The sequence below is a fragment of the Nycticebus coucang genome, chromosome 15 (genome assembly GCF_027406575.1).
Source record: "Nycticebus coucang isolate mNycCou1 chromosome 15, mNycCou1.pri, whole genome shotgun sequence".
Lineage (NCBI taxonomy): Eukaryota > Metazoa > Chordata > Mammalia > Primates > Lorisidae > Nycticebus > Nycticebus coucang.
The window spans coordinates 75,603,767-75,628,289 of record NC_069794.1 but is presented as its reverse complement, the minus strand read 5'-3'; the positions used below and the strand labels follow the sequence as shown (position 1 = coordinate 75,628,289).

The 24,523-nt window shown below is 38.9% G+C and overlaps 1 protein-coding gene across 1 annotated transcript in view; it reads left to right on the top strand.

Moving 5' to 3' along the window:
* The window catches only part of LOC128566490 (phosphatidylinositol 3,4,5-trisphosphate 3-phosphatase TPTE2-like), a 99,627-nt gene extending 75,350 nt beyond the window's left edge, over nt 1-24,277 (top strand). Inside the window, exons 15-21 of the mRNA XM_053563332.1 lie at nt 6,691-6,752; nt 8,131-8,211; nt 11,417-11,522; nt 16,668-16,750; nt 19,028-19,123; nt 21,227-21,297; nt 24,175-24,277. Coding sequence (XP_053419307.1) covers nt 6,691-6,752; nt 8,131-8,211; nt 11,417-11,522; nt 16,668-16,750; nt 19,028-19,123; nt 21,227-21,297; nt 24,175-24,277 — 602 coding nt within the window. The remainder of the gene's footprint in view (nt 1-6,690; nt 6,753-8,130; nt 8,212-11,416; nt 11,523-16,667; nt 16,751-19,027; nt 19,124-21,226; nt 21,298-24,174) is intronic.
* Nucleotides 24,278-24,523: the final 246 nt, after the last annotated feature.

Below are 24,523 nucleotides of genomic sequence, written 5' to 3'. Positions count from 1 at the left end.
GCAGATGGGATGGGGCTAGGTTGCTCAGCACATCCTTGGACAAGATTTGGGGTGGGCTGTTGCTTCTCTTGTCTTGTCTGGACAAATAAGTAGTGTAACACCTTCTAGTTGTCATGTGGCTGCAAGGAGGTATTACCATTTCTAGAAAATGAGAACTCAAAGGGGATGGATTTGGGAAAGGGCAAGTTACAAAGTTCTTATCAGTAAATCACTGGCCTGGAAACTGGAAACATAAGAGAACTGCAACAATCATGGATCTGGTTCTATATGTAGCCTCCTCAAATAACTAAACACAGACCTGCTATTCAATCCAGCAGTCCCACTACTGGGTCTCTCCCATGATTTAAAAAGACACCTACATCTGAGTATTCATCACAGCACAATTCACAGTTGCAAAGATAAGGAATCAACCTAAGTGCCCATCAACTGATGAGTGAAGAAAGAACAAGTGGTATATAGATACCAGGGAGTACTACCCAGACATAAACAGGATTGAAATGATGTCTTGCAGCAATTTGGATGGAATTAGAGAACTGGAGACCAGCAACCTAAATGAAGTGTCTCAGGAATGGAAAAACAAATACCACATGTTCTCACTTAGAAGCGGCAGCTAAACAATGGGTACATACAGTCGTAAAGTGTGTAATAGACACTGGAAACTAAAGGGAGGGTGGGAGTCGGGGGGAGCAATAAACAATTACCCATCAGGCACCACGTACACTATCCTGGTGCTGGGTATGCTAAAAGCCCTGACTTCAGCATCGTGCAATTCATCTGTGTAACAAAAAACAATTTGTACCCCTTACATCAATTGAAATAAAAAGTAAATAACAGTTTATAAAAAGAGAAAGAAAAGCATTCAAATAGATTTGATACAAGTTTTATGTAACGTGGAAGTTCTTATAAGGAAATGAAGACCAAAGACACAGTTAGAGATGAACATTTATATACGAAAGTAGAAAAGTTTAGTGAATTATGGAAATGTGACAAGTGAAAGGGGCTTGGGCTAAAGTAGTTAATTAGGTGAAGCAGAAGCCAGGAGAAGGTTTTATTTGGCCTTGACTGTCTGTCCTTGATGGTAAGAATGGTACTTTCCTTCTAGTATGGGTTGCCTTTCTCACAGGAACTGCATCTCCTGCTTGTAAGAAAGCGGATGAGAAAGGTCAGAGCAATCTTGAACCTGATGTTTTTCATGTGCCTTTAACTTAAAATAATCAGTATGCTAGAGTGGCATGTTTTTACCTTCTTCACTGGCATTAAGATATCTTGCTGTATTTTAACTATGTGAAAATCAATGAAATTCACTGAAGCTCAGTTTCCTCTTCCTTACATAGTTATTCTCCTCACAGAGTTGTTGTAAAGATTATTTTAGACCCAGAAAGCATTACCCAAATATCAGTTATTATCATTATGAAGGCTAAGAATTCAATTGTATTTAGAGATGTAAGATAGACTTAACTAGAATCATTTAATATCTAATGTTCTCCATTTCCTTTATAAACACAGTGTCCATGGCATGTTGAAAATTGGTAGCTAGTATACTTCTCTGCAGTATGCCTATGTATTTCTGCTTCCACCTCTCTTTCTGTTCTCTTGTTATTAAAATATATCATATAATAAAATATTTTCTAAATCTGTCACATGTTAAAGTGAATAAAAAGTTATAATTTCATGAAGAATAAATTAAAAGTATCAGGAAGATTCAATGAAGTTGAGTGGCTACAACCAAATTGCAGCTAAAGTAAGTGCAAACAAGACTAAAATACTGAGAGAAAACTCTAGAGAAAAATCTAGAAAGAATATGCACCTAGATTTCAATAAAGAAAATGAGAGATCATAGGTGATGCAATGATTTATGAAATTGGTAAGGATTTTTCAAAAAAGAACTCCATTTGGGGGAATATAAACATAAAAAGTCAAAGCCTTTGTTGAATGTCTGAAGGTTAGAGAATGAATGTTTACGTTTGATGTTACAATAAAATATTTAAGGTGTGTGTATATAATGTTTACGATTCCCTGCTTGAAAGGATGAGAAGGCTTCTACTATGTCAACAGTACAATTATCCCACAGCCACAAGAATCTACTCATGATATGCCCTTAATTGATAAAGAAACTTTTCAGAAGTTTCTTCCAACTGGGAAAAGAGACTCAGAGATGTCCTCCAAAATCCAAATGTTAACAGTAAATGGATCACTTGAACCCAGGAGGGTGAAGTTCCTGTGATTGAGGCTAATGCCATGGTACATGAGCCTGGGCAGCAGAGTGAGACACTATCTGGAAAAAAAAAAAAGTAGCTTTTCTATATTACAGCGAGGGATGGTACAAACTCCTTTCTGCAGTTCATTAAAGATTTTTAAAAGGATAGAACATAAAATTTTTTGTACATCTGGTAAAAAGTGTAAGTTTGGAATTATATAAAATGATTAAGTCCATTGTGTACTGGCTAAGACAAAACCTACAGATCATTGTAGAAATAAAAACGACAATGTTATTCTTCTTTATTGTTGGGGATTCATTGAGGGTACAATAAACCAGGTTACACTGATTGCATTTGTTAGGCAAAGTCCCTCTTGCAATCTTGTCTTGCCCCCAAAAGGTGTGGCACGCACCAAGGTCCCACCCCCCACCCTCCTTCCCTCTCTCTATTTTTCCTTTCTCCACCCCTCCCTCCTTCTTTCTCTCTCTGCTCTTCCCTTCCCCCATCCCCACCATGATCTTAATTGTCATTAATTGTTCTCTTATCAAAATTGAGTACATAGGATTCATGCTTCTCCATTCTTGTGGAGAATTCTAAGAATAATGTGTTCCACTTCCATCCAGGTTAATACAAAAGATGTAAAGTCTCCATTTTTTTTTAATGGTTAATAGTAGTCCATGGTGTACATATACCACAGCTTGTTAATCCATTCCTGGGTTGGTGGGCATTTAGGCCATTTCCACATTTTGGCGATTGTAAATTGAGCTGCAATAAACAGTGTAGTGTAAGGGTCCTTATGATAAAAGGATTTTTTTCCTTCTGGGTATATGCCCAGTAATGGGATTGCAGGATAAAATGGGAGGTCTAGCTTGAGTGCTTTGAGGTTACCCCATACTTCCTTCCAAAATGGTTGTGCTAGTTTCTAGTCCCACCAGCAGTGCAAAAGTGTTCCCTTGCCTCCACATCCACACCAGCATCTGTAGTTTTGAGATTTTGTGATGTGGGCCATTCTTGCTAGGGATAGATGATATTTCAGGGTGGTTTTGATTTGAATTTCTCTGATAGGGATGATGAACATTTTTTCATATGTTTGTTAGCCATTCATCTGTCTTCTTTAGAGAAGGTTCTATTCATGTCTCTTGCCCATTGATATATGGGATTGTTGGCTTTTTTCATGTGGAGTAATTTGAGTTCTCTATAGATCCTAGTTATCAAGCTTTTGTCTGATTCAAAATATGCAAATATCCTTTCCCACTGTGTAGGTTGTCTATTTTCTTTGGTTGTTGTCTCCTTAGCTATACAGAAGCTTTTCAATTTAATTAAGTCCCATTTGTTTATTTTTTTTGTTGTTGCAATTGCCATGGCAGTCTTCTTCATGAAGTCTTTCCCCAGGCCAGTATCTTCCAGTGTTTTTCCTATGCTTTCTTTGAGGATTTTTATTGTTTCATGCCTTAATTTAAGTCTTTTATCCATCTTGAATCAATTTTTGTGAGTGGAGAAAAGTGTGGGTCCAGTTTCAGTCTTTTACATATGGATATCCAGTTCTCCCAACATCATTTATTGAATAGGGAGTCTTTCCCCCAAGGTATGTTCTTGTTTGGTTTAACAAAGATAAGCTGGTTGTAAGTTATTGGTTTCATTTCCTGGTTTTCCATTTGATTCCAAGTGTCTATGTCTCTATTTTTGTGCCAGTTACCATGCTGTCTTGACCACTATGGCTTTGTAGTACAGCCTAAAATCTGGTATGGTGATGCCCCAGCTTTATTTTTATTACTAAGAACTGCCTTAGCTATACAGGGTTTTTTTCTGGTTCCATACAGAACGCAGAATCATTTTTTCCAAGTCTTGAAAGTACGATGTTGGTATTTTAATAGGAATGGCATTGAATAGGTAGATTGCTTTGGGAAGTATAGACATTTTAACAATGTTGATTCCTCCCAGACATGAGCATGGGATGTTCTTCCATTTGTTAATATCCTCTGCTATTTCCTTTCTGAGGATTTCATAATTTTCTTTTCTTTTTTCTTTTTTTTTTTGTAGAGACATAGTTTCACTTTATGGCCCTAGGTAGAGTGCCATGGCATCACATAGCTCACAGCAACCTCCAACTCTTGAGCTTGAGCGATTCTCTTGCCTCAGACTCCCAAGTAGCTGGGACTACAGGTGCCCGCCACAACACCCGGCTACATAATTTTCTTTATAGAGGTCCTTCACCTCCTTTGTTAGGTATATTCCTAGGTATTTCATTTTCCTTGAAACTATGGTGAAGGGAGTTGTGTCCTTAATTAGCTTCTCATCTTGACTGTTATTGGCATATACAAAGGCTACTGACTTGTGGACATTGATTTTATATCCTGAAACATTACTGTATTTTTTGATGACTTCCAGGATTCTTATAGTTGAGTCTTTGGGATTCTCTAAGTGTAAGATCATGTTGTCAGCAAAGAGGGAGAGTTTGACCTCCTTTGCTCCCATTTGGATTACCTTTGTTTCCTTGTCTTGCCTAATTGTATTGGCTAGAACTTCCAGCACTATGTTGAATAGTAAAGGTGACAGAGGACAACCTTGTCTGGTTCCAGTTCTAAGAAGAAAAGCTTTCAGTTTTACTCCATTCAGTAAAATATTAGCTGTAGGTTTGTCATAGATAGCTTTGGCCAGCTTAAGAAATATGCCACCTATGCCTATACTCTTCAGTGTTCTAATTAGAAAAGGATGCTGGATTTTATTGAATGCTTTTTCTGCATCTGTTGAGAGGATCATGTGGTCTTTATTTTTGCTCTGTTAATATGGTGGATAACATTTATGGACTTGTGTATGTTAAACCAGTCTTGCATCCCTGGGATGAAACCTACTTGATCATGATGTATGACTTTTTTGGTGATAAGCTGTGATCTATTGGCTAGGATTTTGTTGATAATTTTGTGTCTATATTCATGAGTGAAATTGGTCTGAAATTCTCCTTTTTAGTTGGGTCTTTTCCTGGTTTTGGTATCAGTGTGATGTTTGCTTTGTAGAATGTGTTAGGGAAGATTCCTTCCTCATCAATTTTTTGGAATAATTTCTGCAGTACAGAAATAATCTCTTCCTTGAAGGTTTGATAGAATTCTGGTGTGAAGCCATCTGGACCAGGGCATTTTTTGATCGGAAGCTTTTTTATTGTTTCTTTAATCTCAGTGCTTAAAATTGGTCTGTTCAGGAGCTCTATTTCTTCCCAGCTAAGTCTAGGGAGAGGGTGTGATTCCAAATATTGATCCATTTTCTTCACATTGTCAAATTTCTGGGCATAGAGTTTCTGATAGTATTCAGAGATGATCTCTTGTATCTCTGTACGATCAGTTGTTATTTCCCCTTTATCATTTCTGACTGAGGTTACTAGAGATTTTACTTTTCTATTTCTAGTTAGTCTGGCCAAAGGTTTATCTATTTTATTTATTTTTTCAAAGAAACCAACTCCTTGTTTCATTAATTTTCTGAATGATTCTTTTGCTTTCAATGTCATTGATCTCTGATTTAATTTTGGATATTTCTTTTCTTCTACTGGTTTAGGCTTAGATTGTTCTTCTTTTTCCAATTCCATCAGATGGCTTGTGAGTTTGTCGAGGTGCTCTCTTTCTGTTTTTTGAATGTAGGCAACTAAAGTGATAAATTTTCCTCTCAAAACTGCTTTTGCAGTATCCCACAGGTTTTGGTAGCTTGTGCCTTGATTGTTGTTGTGGAAATGTTATTTTTCAAAAACTCAAATTTTGTAATGCAGGACAAAAGATGAATTATATTTGAGGATGGAATGACATGAAGCAGGAAATCAAGGGTTTGCTTTCAAACACTACAATGGAAAAGAAAGAAAGAGAGAGAGTGCAAAGAAAGGAGTGAAAAGAAGAGAGAAATTCAATACATAAAGCACAATCCTGATAATTATAGACTCTGAGGAATAGATATATGAGAATTAATATATTGTTCTCTACTTTCATATGTTTGGAAACTTTTGTAACACAATTAAAAACTCAGAAGTGGGAGGAATGAGGGTTATTGAAAATCCGAGATGGTGTTTGGAGCTCCAATCCTGTGTTATCTTCCATAGGTACTACTTTTATTTCTATTATTTAGAAAAATAGGGTGTATAATTAGTGTTTAATAAGTAGTGATTTAGCTATACAGTCCTAGAACAAAGCTGATTGCGTTTTCCCATTATTGTAATCTTTAGCAATAGAGAATCAAGAGAAATGCAACAAAGTGAAACTCTGTCTCAAAAAAGAAAGAAAGAAAGATACACACATGCACACATATATCATGCCAATAGTTAAAACACCAGATTCCACAAATGACCACAAAGTAGTGAATCTTGGGCATTTCTGAATTGAAATATTTTGGACTAGTACTTTCAAGGTGAAAGAATATGGATCTAAAATGCACTCATTGAATATGTCTGAGTGTATTTTTATACCAAGTAGTATCATGAACAATGGTTCCTTGACCCAACTTCTTTGTTTTCTAGGAAGAACTGGAATTATGGCTTGTGCCTACCTCATTGCAAGAGGAATATGTGTAAATGAAGAGGTATGAAGGATGTTACTGCACTCTGTGCCTTATGCTGTTTGAATTTGTCAGTTCTGAAACATCACTGGTAGGATGTTAAGATGTTTTCTTTAAGTCACGGTGCTTAAGTGAAATAGTAGCTGGGAAAGCAGTTTTGGAAAAGTCTGCTTTTGATACTTCCCTGTTAGCATGCACTAGTTCTCAATAGTAACTCTCTTGCTTTGGGCCAGGACTAAGGTGTGATTGGTGAGGCAGAACATTAAAGGGAATGTCAAAATTCGTAACAATTAAGATAAATAATATTTTAGTGTAATATTGTAAATATAAAAATTAATGCCAAAAACCCCTCTTATGTCTACAGTGTTAACACTTTAAATAAGGACAGCTCTCAGTAGGGCAGGATTATGGTGAAATGAAGAAAGCCACGTTATGCAAGTAAAAAAAAAAAAAAAAAAACGCATCTTGGTAGTCAAGATGCTTCACTTGCCTCACCCTAGTCCTAGTCTGCTCTTACTGCCAGTAAATTGACTTTTTCTTCCTCCTGAGAATAACACCAAGATCATTAGAACAAAGTCTCTCCTGAATTAGCTTTGCATAGTCAACATACATGGGATCTGTGATCTTTGGAAATTTCTGAAAGGACAAGGTGGGCTATTTCTTCTTCTTAAATCAGGGTTTCAGTCCTCTTTCTGCCATTAGCTTGCTGAGAAGTTACCACTTCCAGGACACACCACTAGCAGCTCTGTTCAAGTTGCTTGACCTCAGTTATGGAGATGAGGAGAAGATTTGGTGTGATGCCCAGCACTCTAATTCCACCTCCTTCAGCTCTTCTAATCAGAGACACAGGGGCCTTTAAATTGGGTGTTTTTCAAACTATTGATCATGATCTATCAGAGAGTTGTAAAATTAACTCACTAGGTTGCAGCTACCATATTTTAAGTAAAATGGAATAGAGAAGAATAGGAAATATTAAAAAGTACATGTGGATGTGTGTGTGTTCTAGGTTATTTATCTTTTAGAACTGCAGCTGAAAAAAAACACAAAGAGTTCCAAAGCCACTGATCCAGAACCCTAGCTCCCTCTAACGGCTGTGCCGTCTTCACGACAAGCTGCTTGGTTATCATTAGGTCTCAGTCTTCGTGTCCATAAGATGGAAAGATGGGAAGAAGGGTTGGAGCAGATGATCTCTAAAGTTTTTAGAGATCTCCAAGTACCATGTTTTATGCCTGTTTGAATGAGAGAATCCCTGGATGTAATTTTGCTTTGTTATTTTGGGCAGCCTCTGCCCAGAGACCACTATTTAAGGAAATCATGTGCCCTTAGAAACTTTAAGAATGCCTAATATAGAGGAAAAAAGAGTCACATTGAACCATGGTTGAATTGTCCCCTTTTATTACAGGACAGCCTTCGTTTTTTTCAAGAACGACGAACAAGTGCATCAAACACCAGTAAATCTGGGAGCTTCGAAACCCCTTCACAGGTAAGTTTTCTTTTTAAAAATGTAGGTTTTGTTAAGGGCATGGACTAAGAATTGCACCTGTTACTTGGTTTTGTTTTGGACTCTTCTTCTGTGGTGATCAGCAGTAGCTCTTAGGCCTCCATCTGTCCCAGGTGCCAAGACCTGCACCTCAGGTGCTGCCCAAGCCTTGCACTCTGGGTTCTCAGGGCGTCCCATTTATTATTTTTTACTGATGATTGTTTACAGAGTTCAGGAGTTGATTCCCTTCCCAAAGAAGGAAGGCCCAATACCTAAGGCTCCAGACCCCTCAGGATTATCTAAAGTCACCAGCCCTGGGTTTCTCTGTAAAGAGGAATTGCGGCTTTCACAAACCCTTCCAGGGCAAGTCATCCTTGGAGAGCATCACAAGGACTGTTTGGGGATGCTTCCCTTGTGTGTTTGTGTATGTGTTGGAGAGAGGTTGCATTTTTGAAAGAGAATGAAAAAGAGAAACAAGCACTTTTCAAAAACTCTATTATACCTTCTGAACATGTTTTTTAAAAATCTATTATACCAGATAATGTTGTACTTTATAAATACTTCATTTAATATTCATAACAGCTTTGTAAAATATATGCTGTTCCCCTAAGTTTTCTTATTGAAATATTTTATTGTGAAGTTTAAAAACATATGCAATGGTCAAGAGAATCATTAATAAACTCCTTGAAGTCATCACACCTCTTGAACAATCAGTCTGGCCTGCAACCAGCCACATTTCATCCATTCCTGTCCCACTCCACTCACACCCCCTAACCTTACCCTCCACGCTTTCATTCCTTAAACCTGGATTATTTGGAAATAATTTCCATCATCAGATCACTTTATCCCAAAAGTATTTTACTGTGACATTTAACATACATATAAATACTCTTAAAAAACCCCAAACTTTAATAAATAGTATACCTGAAAAATATTTTAGTAATAGCAAATTTCTGGTCCATGATTTTCTGACATGAAAATTTAACTTGTTATGTCTTGAAGTCTTTTGAAATGTAGTTTTTTTCAATCAGGATCAAAACAAGGTCCACATATTTCACCTGGTTGCTATGTCTTGTATCTCTTCTAGTTTATGGATTTCCTACCTCTGTTTCATTCCTTGTGATTTTTTTATTGAGGAAACCAGGACATTTATCCTATAGACTCTACCACATTGTAGACTTTGTCAAATCATTCTCGGGGTTATTTTATTTATTATCTCATTTAGATTCTCAGTAACTCTGTAAGTACTCCACTATGATTTACATTTACAAACTGGGAAACTGAGGTTCATAGAAATTAATTTCTTGAACTAAGCACTCAAATCCAAATCTGTCAGACTCTGAAGCCCTTGATTTCCCATGCTGTTCTCAGCTTCTCCTCTGTACTGCACCTGAAATCAAAATGAGAACTGGTTGGGAATTCTTAAGTAGATTTGGAAATAGCTGTGAATGAGTTTTTCTTGAAGTGAAGTGTTGGGAGATAAATAAGCCCCTTAGCCCTGTTAGAATAACACTGTAATTACTTGCCATAGACCTTTAAAAATAAGTCCACTTTTCTCCCCCACCCACGACAAAAGTAACACAAAGATAGCTGTAGACCCTAAGCTAAAAGTATCACATGAAGTTACAAAAGCATAGCTTGGATAGTGCCATTTCCATGCTCCAAATCCATAATGTCTCCCAACTACCAATGGCAACTAAATATCTCAACCTGGCTCTGAACATCTTCTACAGTGTGATGATTCCAACCTTTCTTCCACTTTGTGCATTGATGTTTCCCATACTCTGACATGTCTAGACTGTTTGCTGTTTCCTAGCCTCTGGACACTTTGCACCCTGATGCCGTTGCTCACATGGGCCTTTCTCCTGGATTCTCTTTCCCTTCCCAGTCTGAAATACTCTCTTGCTATTTTTTTTCTTTAGTTCCTATAGCCCTTCGTGTTTCTTTTAGGGACTAAGTCACTTTACCCTCTTTTGTAGATATTTGCTGTGGTGACTTCTGTATCCCCTTTAAAATCCAGGCCCCATATCTATCCCCTTTTCCACTTGCATCCCAAAGTGCCTTGCCACTGTTCATAATATTGTTTGTAGTGAGTGCTTACTATCTGTCAATTGTATTAATTTTTGTTAAGAGCCCTTGTTGTCTTGAGCTATAAGAGAAAGCAGTGTGGGAGCTAAAGCAGCTGGAGGTCCTCGGGGCATCTGGTGGCCACCACGGGCGTGTTAGATGTAGCTCACCCAGCACTTCTCCCTTTCTCTGTTTTTATGCAGTTGTGCATACTTTCCATAACTTTAGGCCAGAACTGGAACACCATCGGCTGCAATTGAATCTCTTCTGACCCACTGAGTTAGTATTGCAAGGACTGCATTGCTGCAGGTTGGAGAGCTATGTTAGCAGGGCCCAGGACACAGTGCCCTCTGTGGCAGGGGGTGATTCTCAGCTGTCACCACATTCAGACCCTGCATTGTGTGTGTCCTACTGATCACTGTTTATCCATCTCTAAGTTAAGAACTTACATGAGTCTTCCTCTGGACTGGCCCTTGCTAGGGGAAAGTATGGCAGTTAATTTTATTAACACTTCTCAGTGGGTAGGGAAGACTCTCTGAACTTCTGAGCCCAGTTGATTCAGTACCAGGACTCTTCAACTCCTTTAAGAAAGATTCAAAGGCAGCCATTGTCAACATTCAGCCACGGGAAAAAGCCAAGGCTAAAAGAATTCCAGGGCTTCCTTGTGAAAACAGAATTGAGGAAATGGCAAGTGAAGAAAGTCTAGCTAGCATGAACAAAAGGAGAATGACCTGAGAATGCTGAGTTTTCACATGTATCATTCTCCCAGGTCCAGAGAGCTACTCTCCACAGAACCACAGACCTTCTCTATCTTGACACAGCTAAGCTCCTACCCCATACGGGTAATGCTGTGGCTGAATTCTTGCTGACTCTGATCAGTTGCCCTTTCAGTCATGAGCAGCCTGTAAGCCAAACGTGGCTCCGTCATTGTTACTTCCGCACAGTACTGACCTTTTTGGGTTTTAGCCCCCAAGTTCCATCATCACTCATGAGGCAGCCTCCATAAAAATCCTGACTTCTATAATGGTACCCAGTAAATGTTTCCTTAACTACTTACTGCCTTTACAAAAAGAAAAAAGTTAGGAATGGTGACTTCAGACTTTTCATCTACACTGACACTGAGGCCTCTTTTTCTTTGCAGCGTAGATACATTGCATATTTTGCACAACTGAAAAATATTTACCAACTTAATCTGCCACCACAAAAAACGCTACGTATTAAAAAAATCATCATTTATTCCATTCATGGTAAGTGCTTTTATGCATAATTGAAGAATTGAGTGGGAGGGCCAATGTTTCCACTACCTGGAGGGTTTTGCTCATAGTTGTATATACAGATGATCCTCAGTCACAGGTGTTTTTTGGTATATCTTCACACGGCAATCCTTGCCCATATTGCTAACTCTTAGATGTCCTTTGTCTTCCTTTTTCCATCACCAAATTTGGGGGCTTGATTTCTGTTCTGTCTTCATTGCTCAGGCCAGGCTGGACCTTTCAGGGTGTAGCCTCTGATGGAGGAGAGGGGAAGGGCCTAGGTGCCCTTCAGACTCCTTGTTTCTCATAACCACCTCCAGGTCAGGGTTCCTCTTGGTGGAGGTGTCCCCTATCATTTTCTTACCCACTCCTTTCATCACCCTGGGCTTCCCCTTCCCTCTCTCCTCCATCTGTAACCCTCTCACACACCCCCACCACCAACTCCATCAAGATGTGTTGAATGCCCAAATAGCAAATTAACTTTATTCTATTTGTTGCCACATAAACCATTTTATTCTATTGTTTGCCTCATACAAATGCTTGCTTTGGGCCAGGCCCTGTGCTGGTCTTTCCCTGCAGAGAGGAGAACTAGGGACATAGATAAAAACCCATGGCAGCAAGCTGGGATCCACAGTGCTGGGATCAAGGAAAGCCTCCTAAGAGGCAGCACTTAGTTTCTCTGAGCCTGACTCTACACAAATGGAAAGACTCTACACCCCCTTCCGCGCTCACCAGGCCCAGCAAAAAGAGGTAGGAGGGGGCTCTATGGAGGTGTCTCTCAGCCCCCTAGTGGTTACCAAGTTTTACCAGTAGTAACATTTTCAGTAAACTTCTAAAGAGCTAACTATTCGCCTGCTTCCAGTCAGGAGGCAAGAAACTTAGTCAAGTTATTTAACCCTGGGCCTTGGGTGAGCAGAGAGAGGGACTGTCCCTCCAGCCCCACATCTACTTCCCCTTCACCTGCCTCACTGACCCTGCACATCCACTCTCTGGGGAGGTGAGAGAGCAGGGACGTCTCCGTCCGTGTGGAGAGGATGGGGCTTCGCCACTCTCACTGCCAGCAAGGGACTAAGGGGGCTATACTTTTGAACCCTTCAAAGCAAACTTCTTGGAACAGCCGGACTGTGGACAATGAAGAAGTACCAGGACACTGGAGTCCACCCAGACAGCCCAGTACTTTTAGCCTTCTATGAGGGCTAAAATGTGTAGTAAGATCCACACATATTTTCTTAACATTTTGTCCAACTATTCAGAAATAAAAGAAGTTTCTGTTTTTTGTTTTTTGAAGTTTTTGGCCAGGGCTGGGTTTGAACCTGCCACCTCCGGCATATGGGGCCGGCGCCCTACCCCTTTCAGCCACAGGTGCCACCCCTGAATAAAAGAAGCTTTTAAATGATAAATTAAAACTTCTTTGTCAAAAAAACGCACTTGTTCATTAAAATGTAAAATGCTTTCAAAAATAATTAAATATGTTTATTTTCCCCACACAACTGCCATGACTTCTGGATGTAGTGAGGAATTTTATTGGATTCCACAAACAGATTGCATCGGTTTCTGACTTCTAAGATCAACTTCACCCAGTAGCATTGTTTCTGTGGGATATTTTGGTCTGGAACTCCCAAGCGGCATCTGTGCAGGAAGACCCTTGAAAATCAGCCTGCTCTGGCAGGAGACTGCCTGGGTATATAAATGAGCAGCTATTCTTGAAAAGGTTTTGCAGACTGGAACGTCCTGTGCAAAGTCCATTAGGACAGCTTTATGGGAAATGGATGGATTCTGATGTATAGGGTCATAGTAGAGCCTAGTGGCTGACCTCACTGGGAATCCCAACTGTTGTTGGACCTCCCAAGGGTAGAGGTGCCGGACTTATGCAACAGGTGGTAGAAAGTGGGGACAGCAGAACTTGCACCCCTCCCCTTCCACACCCTTCTGCAGTGTGAGTGGCAACACAGTCTGCTGTTGGAGCAGCTTCTCCCATGAAGAAACTGTAACCCAACTATAAAGCCAACTTGGAGGCATGACATCCTGTATGTACCTGACTATATACTCTGCCTCTTTCCTCTTGGTTAATGATAGGAGTGACAGTATCTAAACAAACCTTTGTGAATATTAAACTATTCTATGCAGGCAAAAAGGCATTTAAACTAGAGAAGTTTTAATGCCTTTCTCTAATATGAACAATGAGAATAGAATTAGTGTTTCAAAATTTCAACCTTAAAAATGTGCTTAATGAGTTCTACAATTATATACGTTGTCTCAGTTTGATATTATATCCTAAGACTGTGATGTTTCTCTTAATGGTATTGTGAATTTTATTTAAATCCTGTAGAGACATTGTTCATTCAAAAACACTAAGGTGCAGACCTGAAGAACAGAGGAACTAACCCAAATTTACAAGTAGTCCAGATGAAATCCAGTAGAGGGTTGCACGGACTTGATTTCTCAGCCTCAGGCTAATGTAAAATAGAAGATTGTAATAGTCCAATCTGACATTCCTCAGGAAAACTTCCAGACAGAACATTGAGCTTGTGGCCTTAGCTGTTCAGTACTGTGCAGGTCTTGTCTTACAGAGACTTCATAAGGCATATACAGCAAGTTAAAATTCCTCGTGCACCCATACAGATAATCAGGCCAAACCTAATGAGACTAGTCTTACTTGGAAATAAAAATACTCTTCCTTTGACATTGTCATCACAACTCAGAGAGAACGTGAAGACCACCAGGCAAAAGTGTGAAGGACTCGGAAGTGGGTGGTATCTCGTTTAGTGCAGCCTTCCAGGTTGGTCCCCGGTTTCCACCTTTAATTGTCTTTGAGCTGTGTAATAATTCTGGAAGTTGTACGAAACTGATATATGATAGTCCTTCCACATCTGATGTTTTGCTTTCTGGGGCTTCAGTTACTCATGGTCAAGTACAATCCCAAAATAGATGAGTACACACAACACTAAGATATTTTTTGAGAGAGATCACATTCATATAACTTTTATATCATTATAATTTTGCTTTTCTATTGAATATTGTTGCTAATTTCTAAATGTACCTTATTTATACATTAAGCTTTATCATAGACATGTCTACATAAGAAAAAATATAGCATACAGAGGATTCAATACTGTCTATGGTTTTAGGTATTCACAGGGGATCATAAAATGTATTCCCTGTAGATAAAGGAGGCTTCCATAATTTTCATTAGTAGAAATACCAATTATATATGTCCAGTGGAATACAATTGATTATAGACCCATTTTTAGCACATGCTTTAAAAATGCAAGCTACAAGGCAATGCTATGGCATGCAACTATGTCTATAAAACAAAAGGGGAATTATATGTATTTATTGTGTTTTTACAGATGTAAACCTCTTGGAGGATATATATACATATTTGATTACACACATAAATACAAAGAGAAAATCGGCTATATATTCAGAGCTGAGGAACTAAACAGGTGGAAAGCTAGGGAGATGGAGCCTTTTTGCTTCATGGTTTTTAGTTTTTTAGTTTTGAATCATGTAAATATATTTAAATGATTTTAAAATGCTGACATGTGTAGAAATTTAAGCTTATAAATCAAAGCTCTTTTCCTGTCATGTGGTAAGTGTTCAGGTAGGTGAGATCTGCATCTCACTGCTCTCATGTAGAGCTCGGCAGTAAATAGTTTTGCACCTGGAGTGGGACAGAGGGAACTGAGGAGGCAGGAGACTGTGATTCCCAATAGTGAATTAATAACATAGCATTAGAGAAAACAAAATGAAATAAAAAGAACATGAGCAGGACATGAGACTCACAACCAAGATTGATCAATATACTATGTTATTAGAATATTTTTTAAAAGCCTTAGTTTTGTGAATTAAGTGAAATGTACAGAGTTGAAAGGAAAGCAATAAAAATTCATTGGAGGCTTGAGAGATCGGTTCATTGAGGAAATGCTAAAGGATCATTTGAATTGAAAAAAAGGACAACAGACCATTTTTCTGGAAATACAGACTGACCACCACAAAAATACTTGGAGATAACAATTCCATATTTGGGTAGAGATTGCATTAGGATCCAAACATAAAGTAGGGCAAGAAGAATTTAGACCACTGCATTTATTATTAAGAATCATCATGGTTAGGCCAGATGTAGTGGCTCGCTCCTATAATCCTAACTGTCTCGGAGGCTGAGGTGGGAGGATCACTGTTGGGCCCTGCCATATGCCTGAGGCCTAGTGCAACTTCCTGATCTTGTCTAGAAGTAGATCCATCCAGCTACTTCCGCATAGCAATGACTCAGCAAGGCCCAGCCTGAAACTGCCTCTACCTAGATACAGCCAACGTGGCATCATGCCATTGGTCCAACCCTGTTACCACCCATCACACCACCTCAGTCCCCGCCTCCTTTCCCTGCCCCTTCCACATGCCCTATATAAGCAGCTGCTTGTCGCAATAAAGTTGAGTTCCTGTTTCGACAGAGCCCCGGCTCTGTGTGTTCCGTCGTGGCTCACCATCCCGCTCAGCCCCGGGGACTAGATTGGGCTGGCCCAGATCTTCCCTCAACTGCGACTGCCGGAGGATCCGGCAGATCACTTGAACTCAAGAGTTGGAGACCAGCCGCATCAAGAGTAAGACCACATCTTGACAAGAACAAAAAATTTGACAACAAATTGGCCGGGTTTGGTGGTACACACCCGTAGTCCCAGCTACTCAGGAAGCTGAGCCAAGAGATTTGCGTGGACCCTGGAGTTTCAGGTCTTGATGAGCTAAGATGATGCTACTGCACTCTAGCCTGGGTGACAGAAAGAGATTCTGACTCAAAAACAAAGAAACAAAAAAAAAATGAAGAATCATCATGACTAAAAGTCTTAAGAAAGTAGCACATTAGCAAGAAAGAGTGCAAGTCACCTTCTCTCTATTTTTTTTTTCTAGAAGGGTGAAGGGATGCCATTTTTTTTCTTCTCTCTCTAGTCTTATCAATTCACCTTTAGGAGACAGGATTGATTTTTGAAGTCTGTGTCTTAAAGAGAAAAATCTACAGAAGATCAAATGATTAAATATTAACACACTAATAGCTGTGATAATGTTTCTCTCTTTATTTCATAATGTTAGTTGTTGAGACGTTTTGATCTTTTTTCTAACCAGCCTAACTGTGAATTCATTTAGGTGTTGGACAAGGCAATGGCAATGATTTAAAATTGCAAATACTAATGCAGAGGAAGATCGTCTTAGCATCAAAAAACTATAAGGTAAGAGAAAACATGAGCTAAAAATTCTGGTGTTTGTTTTAAAGCTCTTTGCCAAATCAGTATTTTGACCTCCACACCCCATTACTCATCATAATGAGATGCCCTGTTGCTTCCTGGTTACCATCAACTTAGTGTCACTGGGGTTTGTATGCAAACCAGAGATATATCAACCTCATTGCTCAAAACAGTTTTGTCAGGGTATTTTCCAAAAGTATGTTTCAGGTCAGACTTTCGCCTTGCCTTTTACTTTCTTAAAAATGCTGAGCGTGTTCCCAGGAGACCATCAAGGTTTTAAATTCACACGTCTGGCCACTTTTAGGCATATTCTCTTCTGGGTCATTTTATATTTTTTTATATATAGCACGCACTCTAAAATTCCACTGTGCGTGACCACCACTTAGGAGCTTGTAAAGATGCACATCCCTAGGTCGTACCACCAAAGTGTGATTCAGAAAACTAGAATGGGGCCCCGCGACCTGTAGACTTAGAAATGTCCCAGGTGATTCTGACTCAGGTTCTCTGGGACGGCACTATGAGAAACAATGCGGGGTGGGGTGGGGGGTGCGGGGGAGGGTCTCTTTCTTCAAAGCAATGTTTTGCTAAAATGAACAAATGCCTAAAACTATAGATGTTTTCTGAAACAAAAAGAAAGCTTCCTTCTTAGGTCTAAGAAGCACAGACATTTATAATTTCTTCCTAGGCTTTTTGCCTCAAATTCTCCCCTGACCAACCCTATTCTCTCCCCTTCCTTTCTTGGCCTCTGCATATTGAAAGCATTCACCCAGGCCAGATCCTGGGTTTTCTTTTCTTATTGTAGCAAACACTCCATTCTTGCCTATTCTCACCCATCTCACTCGTCTAAATTATTTGCTCTCTCATTTTCTGAGCAGTCATTTATGAATACCCACTGAGTTGTAGATGCAGGAGCTACATGGACAGTGTCCATTCCAACAATTTAGACACATTACATGATCCAAATGTATCAAATGAGCCTTTCCTCTGATTCTGTAAACGGCACCAGCATTCCTTCAATGGGGTCTTAAAATTTTTTGGTACCTTTGATTCTCTCTTTGGCCCCTAATATGTAGTTAGTCACCAATTCTTGTTGAATATATTTTTGAAATTTTTCTTCACTCTCCCTACCTTTCTGTTCCCACTGCCACTACCTAGCCCAAGACCTCATTTTCTCAGGCCTAGTTTTCTTTGAAACATGCATCCTGAAATGTTGCTTACATTGTGAAAAGCTGTAGGTAGAGCAAAAGACACACTGTGTGCTGTGGTCAAAGAACCAGCACATCTCAAGAGTTATGAGAATAAATTAGATAATATGTATGAATTTGCTTTATGAACTATCAATCAATAAATAAACATTGTATGTGATAAACATCAGGCCACTTTGTCACATAAGAAATGCCCCAGTATGTTCTTCACCAACTTCACTCTTACTTCCCTGGCTTTCGAGCTCTCCAGATATAATAGCCCTATGATTCTTCTGATTATTTTCATCAGTAACTTGACCTGCAGACTCCATTCCAAATGGACTGGCTCATCCTGAGTGTTGGAACGCAACTCTTGAATTTTCTTTGGGCTTCTTTGTTTGTTTGTTTTGGTCTTTTCCTCTCTTTTAACTAGACTCTATTTTCAGGGCTCCTCTTTCATGCCCAACTCAACTTCTATCTCCCTGATGAAGCTTTCAGATTGAACACTTCCTATTAATCACACACACACACACGCACACACACCACTACATAACAGCACACCCAGTCTTGAACATATAACTTGCCAATTGTACGCCACTCTACTATTGTTCCTTATGTGCACAGCTCCCTGAAGGGACCAACTAACTAAGTCTGCACCTTCTTATATGTTTTTCACAGGGCCTAGCATGGACCTTCCTCACTGTAGGTGCCATTATTATTTAATCAATATTTTCCCAAATTAGGCCTCAACATACAAAAAGTAGGTGACATTTATAATAACAGCACTAAGCCATAATATTTAATTGGCTAAACTCTAGTAGAATATTAAATACTTAACTTTTCAAAAGAGTCTTCAGATTATTTTCATCAGTAACCATTAAACATGTTGGCCTTTACAAATTATGAACAATAGTATTTCAACTTTATAGAAAAGATTATTAATAATTATTTATACATGTAGTAAATGGGCTGTGAGATCAAAAGTACTTGATAAGTATAGGTAAATGATAAGTGAAAATGGACTTCACTGATACCATCAGTAGGTTTATACTTCTGAATTCTATGATTTTATTCACAGATACTTTATGACATGGAATCCAACAGAGTAGTAATACATTTATTCCACTGTCCACCTCTCTCTGATGATGTTAAAGTTCAGTTTTTCTCCTCTTCTGTGAGTAATCAAGAAACAGCCTTTGCCTTTGTTGTTGTCTGATGTTTTGACTGATTTGGGTTTGGGATTTCCTTTGCTACAGTTTCCAAAAAGGGAAATAACAGATGTCAACCCCTTGCCAGGGAGGGGTAGTAAAAAAACAAATTAGATCCAGAACAAAATTTTTATAAAGAAGAATGTATTTAATTAGAAAAATCAATTTATGTGTGTTAATATCCAAAAAGAAAAAATACAAAATTCATCTTTATAACAACTTGCTACCCATAATTTATAAACTACTTTAAAGTAAGAGAGATTTGACTATCCTCTTAGTTGATATGACAGTGTTGTAAGTAGTATTAATTAATGCCATTTTTACTCTATGAAAAATGAGAATGTCTTTGATTGTCATTACTCTGAATATAATTGTATAATATATACTCACCAGTCATAAAATTTATACCTGAACATTCTTCTGTATATAACAGATTTCTAAGCCTTAAGAGTTTAATTTCTTTGCTATCTGTATTAAAATGTCAGCCAGAACTGCCAACAGGTAACTATGTTGATCAATTTAAAATGGATTTCCAATGCCTTCCTTCATCCTCTGCATGGTGGCTGCTGAAGGATAATCTATCATGTATGAAGTGGTCAGCATAGTGAAGCAAGTGACCTGGATGGTTCCCACATCACACGTTTCCCTTGAAGATTGCAGTCACTGAATTGTTGCTTGAACAGTGGCCTCTTAGCAAAAGCAATGGCGTAAAGGTCACTGGCCCCGAGGACCTTGGTCATATTCAGGCTTTGTGATTATCAAGGGCTGTGAGGTGAAAGCACTTTAAAATTTTTTTAGGTGTTTCTGTCATCACCAATAATGTTGGTTAATTATTAGGTGTAACGGCTCCTTGTAGAAATAGATGATAAGTATTGTGTGTTCTTCTAATTTGGTCATGAGGTCTCTCTCTGGACAATGACTCTACGATCTTGCCCTGTTCAATGTGGCTCCTGGTCAGGTAGTCGTGGGTGTTCACAGTATGCTTTTCATGGGATACATTTTATCCTGGCGGGAGGTTCACTGCCTAAGTGTCTGGCCCTTAACCACGTGTCCCTCTCACAGAAATTTGTTTATGAAAGCCACCCTGCGGCTCTCGGTCTGGCTCATGTTCAGTTTAGTCCTACCGAGACAGCCACTGACTAGGAGGAGAGTTGGGTGTAGGTGTGTGGGTCAGATGAAACAGCAGGCAGCACAACAAAAGACGTGAACTAACAGAAGCGGTTTTTATTACTTACAGACCCCAGAGAGAAGAAGGCTGCACACCTTCCAGGGCCAACTAGCAGGGTGGAGCCATCCAGGACAGCTGAGCTTGGCTAGTGCACAGGGGGCAATGGAGAGAGAGGGACCTGAGTGGTGAAGCCTTTATTGGGGTCTAAGATGTTACCTGAGCGGGTTTCCTGTGTGGAAGGGTCTAATTGGTGGGTTTAAGGCAGGCAGGCCCAATTACGTGGAGTCACACTGTGACTGAGAGGGGCTCACTGTGACACATCCACATAGCCCATGTGGAGTCTTGGGGGTCTGTGGGGTAGGGCAAGTAGGTTGTACTAGTTCTCCCACAGGGAGGTGATCACCAGGACGTGGATGTATAAGGCAAATATCTTGATAAATCCCATTGAGGAAATGGGATAAGGTAGAGATCAAGGGCAACTGACCCTGGCTTCTACTATGAGAAACTTGGATAGATTTAAAATAGATGCTGAGGCAACCAAAATCAGAAGAATTTGAAACAATTATGTTGTGGCATATAGAGAGAGACATATTGTAGATTCTGTTTAGCACTATCTGAACCAGATTAAAAGATGAATGTCTAGATGTATAAATATCTATCATAGAAAACTACATTTCCTTGAAAATGTTGATAAAAAAAGAGAAATCAACCGCTTGTCTTAAAGCTATATTTGTGACTTGATTGTATTGTTATAAGCTGCAGAGTGTTCCATATATAATTGCTATAATTGTTTGACAAATTTATGAAGGAATAAAGAATGTAATTTTAATCCTTTTAGAATGGTTAGTTCTCAGTATTGATGTTCTTATGAAAATAACCGTTCTTAATCACATCTTTCTAGAATCTTCCTAAATGCTACGACAATTGTGCATTCTTCTTTTGGTTCCACACATCTTTCATAAAAAAGAACAGGTATGGATATAATATAATTCAGTAGACACAATCTCATCTTGAATATCTGTGTATAAGGCATAAGGGCATGTCTTTGGCTGGTGGTCATAAGCTCAATTCATAGAAAAGGTCAAATCCTTGAGTTCCCACTCTCCATTGCCTTACTCCTCTTACTCGAGTTATTTTAAAATACAATTGTTCTGACTGAGGCAAGAGAATCGCTGAAGCCCAAGAGTTGGAGGTTGCTGTGAGCCGTATGAAGTCATGGCACTCTACCGAAGGCGGTAAAGTGAGACTCTGTCTCTACAAAAAAAAGAAAAAAATACAATTGTTCTGAAACCAAGATAGGCTGCATTGTCCTCAGGGTCCATAGCATAGTATTATAATCAGGCTGGGCATGGTGGCTCATGCCTATAATCCCAGCACTCTGTGGAGCCAAGGCAGGAGGATCACTGGAGCTCAGGAGTTCCACACCAGCCTGAGCAAGAGCAAGAGCCGGTAAAGTGAAAACAGAAAAATTAGTCAGGAGGGGCAGTGCTTGCCTGTAGTTTCAGCTACTGGGAAGGCAGAGGTAAGAGGATCATTTGAGCCCAGAGTTTGTGTTATTTGAGCTTTAGCCTAAGCAAGAGAGTGAGACTCTGTCCTAAAAAAATAAATAAAATAAAAATATATATATGTAAAAAACATATATGTTTATATATGTTAATAAATATATGTAATATATAACATATGTTTATATGTGTGTTACTAAATATATATAATATTAAACATATATGTTTATGTATGTTAATAAATATATATATACACACATACATACATACGCACACACACACATATGTATAATAATCAGATCTCAAGTGTGATAAATTCTTCCCATGAAAGTTTAATATGAGTCTGCTTAGTACCTTGAATGTGGCAAGCCCCCAGTAGGTGTTGAGTTACTGATGACTGACCACCACCAAACTCTATGCTGAAGTAAGGCAGGATCTAGGGAGACTTCAGCTTTCTTAAAAGCTCATCTGAGGCAGAAGTTACAAGACACACTAGGCATTAAGGATGACTGCAGAAAAAATCATTAAGTGATGGTCTCCCACTTAAACATGATTTTCTAATAATTATATTATGAAACCTTTTTTTTTTTTAAGTACTCACTAGGAGCAGTGGCTCCTGCCTATATTCTTAGCACTTTTGGAGGCTGAAGTAAGAGGACTGCTTGAGGCTAGGAGTTCGAGATGACAATATAGTAAGACCCTATTTGTACAAAATGTAAAAAACTTGGCTAAGCATGATGGTGTGTGCCTGTAGTCCCAACTACTCAGGAGGCTGAGGTGGGAAGATTGCCTGAGCCCAGCTGTTGGAGGTTGCATGACTGTGCCAGTGATCTGGGTAGAAGCGCAAGACCCTCTCTCTAAAACGAACAAACAAAAACTAATTATCAATTGTATTTGAAGAGTTCTTTCCAAAGGACCTTCTGCCACATCTGGAAACTCATTCCTAAGTCTGCAAGTTCTCTACTTTAAAGAGCATTTGTACTGTGATGGTGAAAATTGAGATTTTTGGCATCACCACACAATCTGATGCAAAAGGAAAAAAAATTAAAGTTTAAAAATTATTTACTTGAAGAAGTGGCTGTGATTGTATGTGGCATGAATTAATGGTTGTTGTTACATCCAAACCTGGTTATTTTCTTCAAGTCTGATTTTGATTTAATAACCTCCTGCATCAATTGAGGCAACAGTAAATTACATCTGGGCTCCCTACATGAAAATCACATACACTTAATGGACTTTTATAGAGTAACTTTTGTATTTCATGACAAATTTTGACTAATTTTGTTCCTGGATGCATGTAACAATAAACTTTGACTTATAACATGAGCAAAGCTCAGCAAATCCAGAGTGAGAGTAGATTTGTTGCTGCACTTTAAAAGTGGTCCTTACTAAAGTATACTTTTTTTTTTTCCTTTAAAATTCTATGGTCATGATTATGGATGTAGAGGCTCACCCCTTTAATCCCACAACTTTGGGAGGCTGAGGCAGAAAGATCACTTGATCCAAGGAATTTGAGGATGCAGTGAGCTATGATGAGGTCACTGTGCTCTAGCCTGGGCAAGAGTGAGATTCTGTCTCAAAGCAAACAAAAAAATAAAACACCATGTCCCTGGCTCAGCGCCTGCAGCATGGTAGTTATAGCACCAGCCGGTGCCACATACACTGAGGGTGGCAGATTCGAACCCAGCCTGGGTCAGCTAAACAACTGCAACCAAAAAATAGTTGGGCGTTGTGGCAGCACCTATAGTCCCAGCTACCTGGGAGGCTGAGACAAGAGAATCGCTTAAGCCCAAGAGTTGGGGGTTGCTGTGAGCTGTGACGCCATGGTGTTTAACCAGGGTGACATAGTGAGATTCTATCTCAAAAAGAAAAAAACATGTTCCTATTGGGGAAGCAACAAGTTAGATCATTTTTATATGAGTTTCTAAATTTATATTCTACTTGGTAAAACTGTATTTGTTAGTCATGAGATTGTTGTTTAACCAAAACTGCCAACTTCCATCATTTAAAAGTGATACAGTATTTTATTCCTGGGTTTTAATACACATCTACTTTCTGAATGACTTCTGTCACATATAGAAATTTAGATATTTTATTAAACCAAAATGTCCTTAATTTCATAAAAGACAATGTTAAAAGAATCCATAACATGTGTTACTGACCATAAGATACTGTGCATCTCACCAGAAAGGTGGAAGGCGCCAACTGGGACACCAAAAAAATGGGGCTGCGGCTCTCTGGTCATGGCGAACAAGTCCTTTTTTTAAAGCTGTAACAAGGGTGTCCCACTGTATGGCTTTTCAGTTAGCCTAAAATAGAATGTGTAATTTCTTTTTTCTATCCATAGGCTTTATCTACCAAGAGAGCAACTGGATAACCCACACAAACCAAGAACATGGAGTGTTTACCAGCCGAACTTTGCGGTTGAAGTATATTTTGAGGACGTCTGATGCAAAGTTATATTCTATGGATTATATTTTAGTTAAATATTCTAAACAAATTTCTATAAATTCTTAGGCCAATTTTTCCTGATGTTTACAATAGAATATATACATTAAATAATTTCTCTTCCCTTCTAGAAATTGTTATACTGGTCTTTTCATAAATCTTTTTGTTTATAATTATGTTTACTTCGATCAGTGGTTTGGGAAAGAATTCTTAATAATTTTACATGTAGGAAGGTTACAAAGATAGAA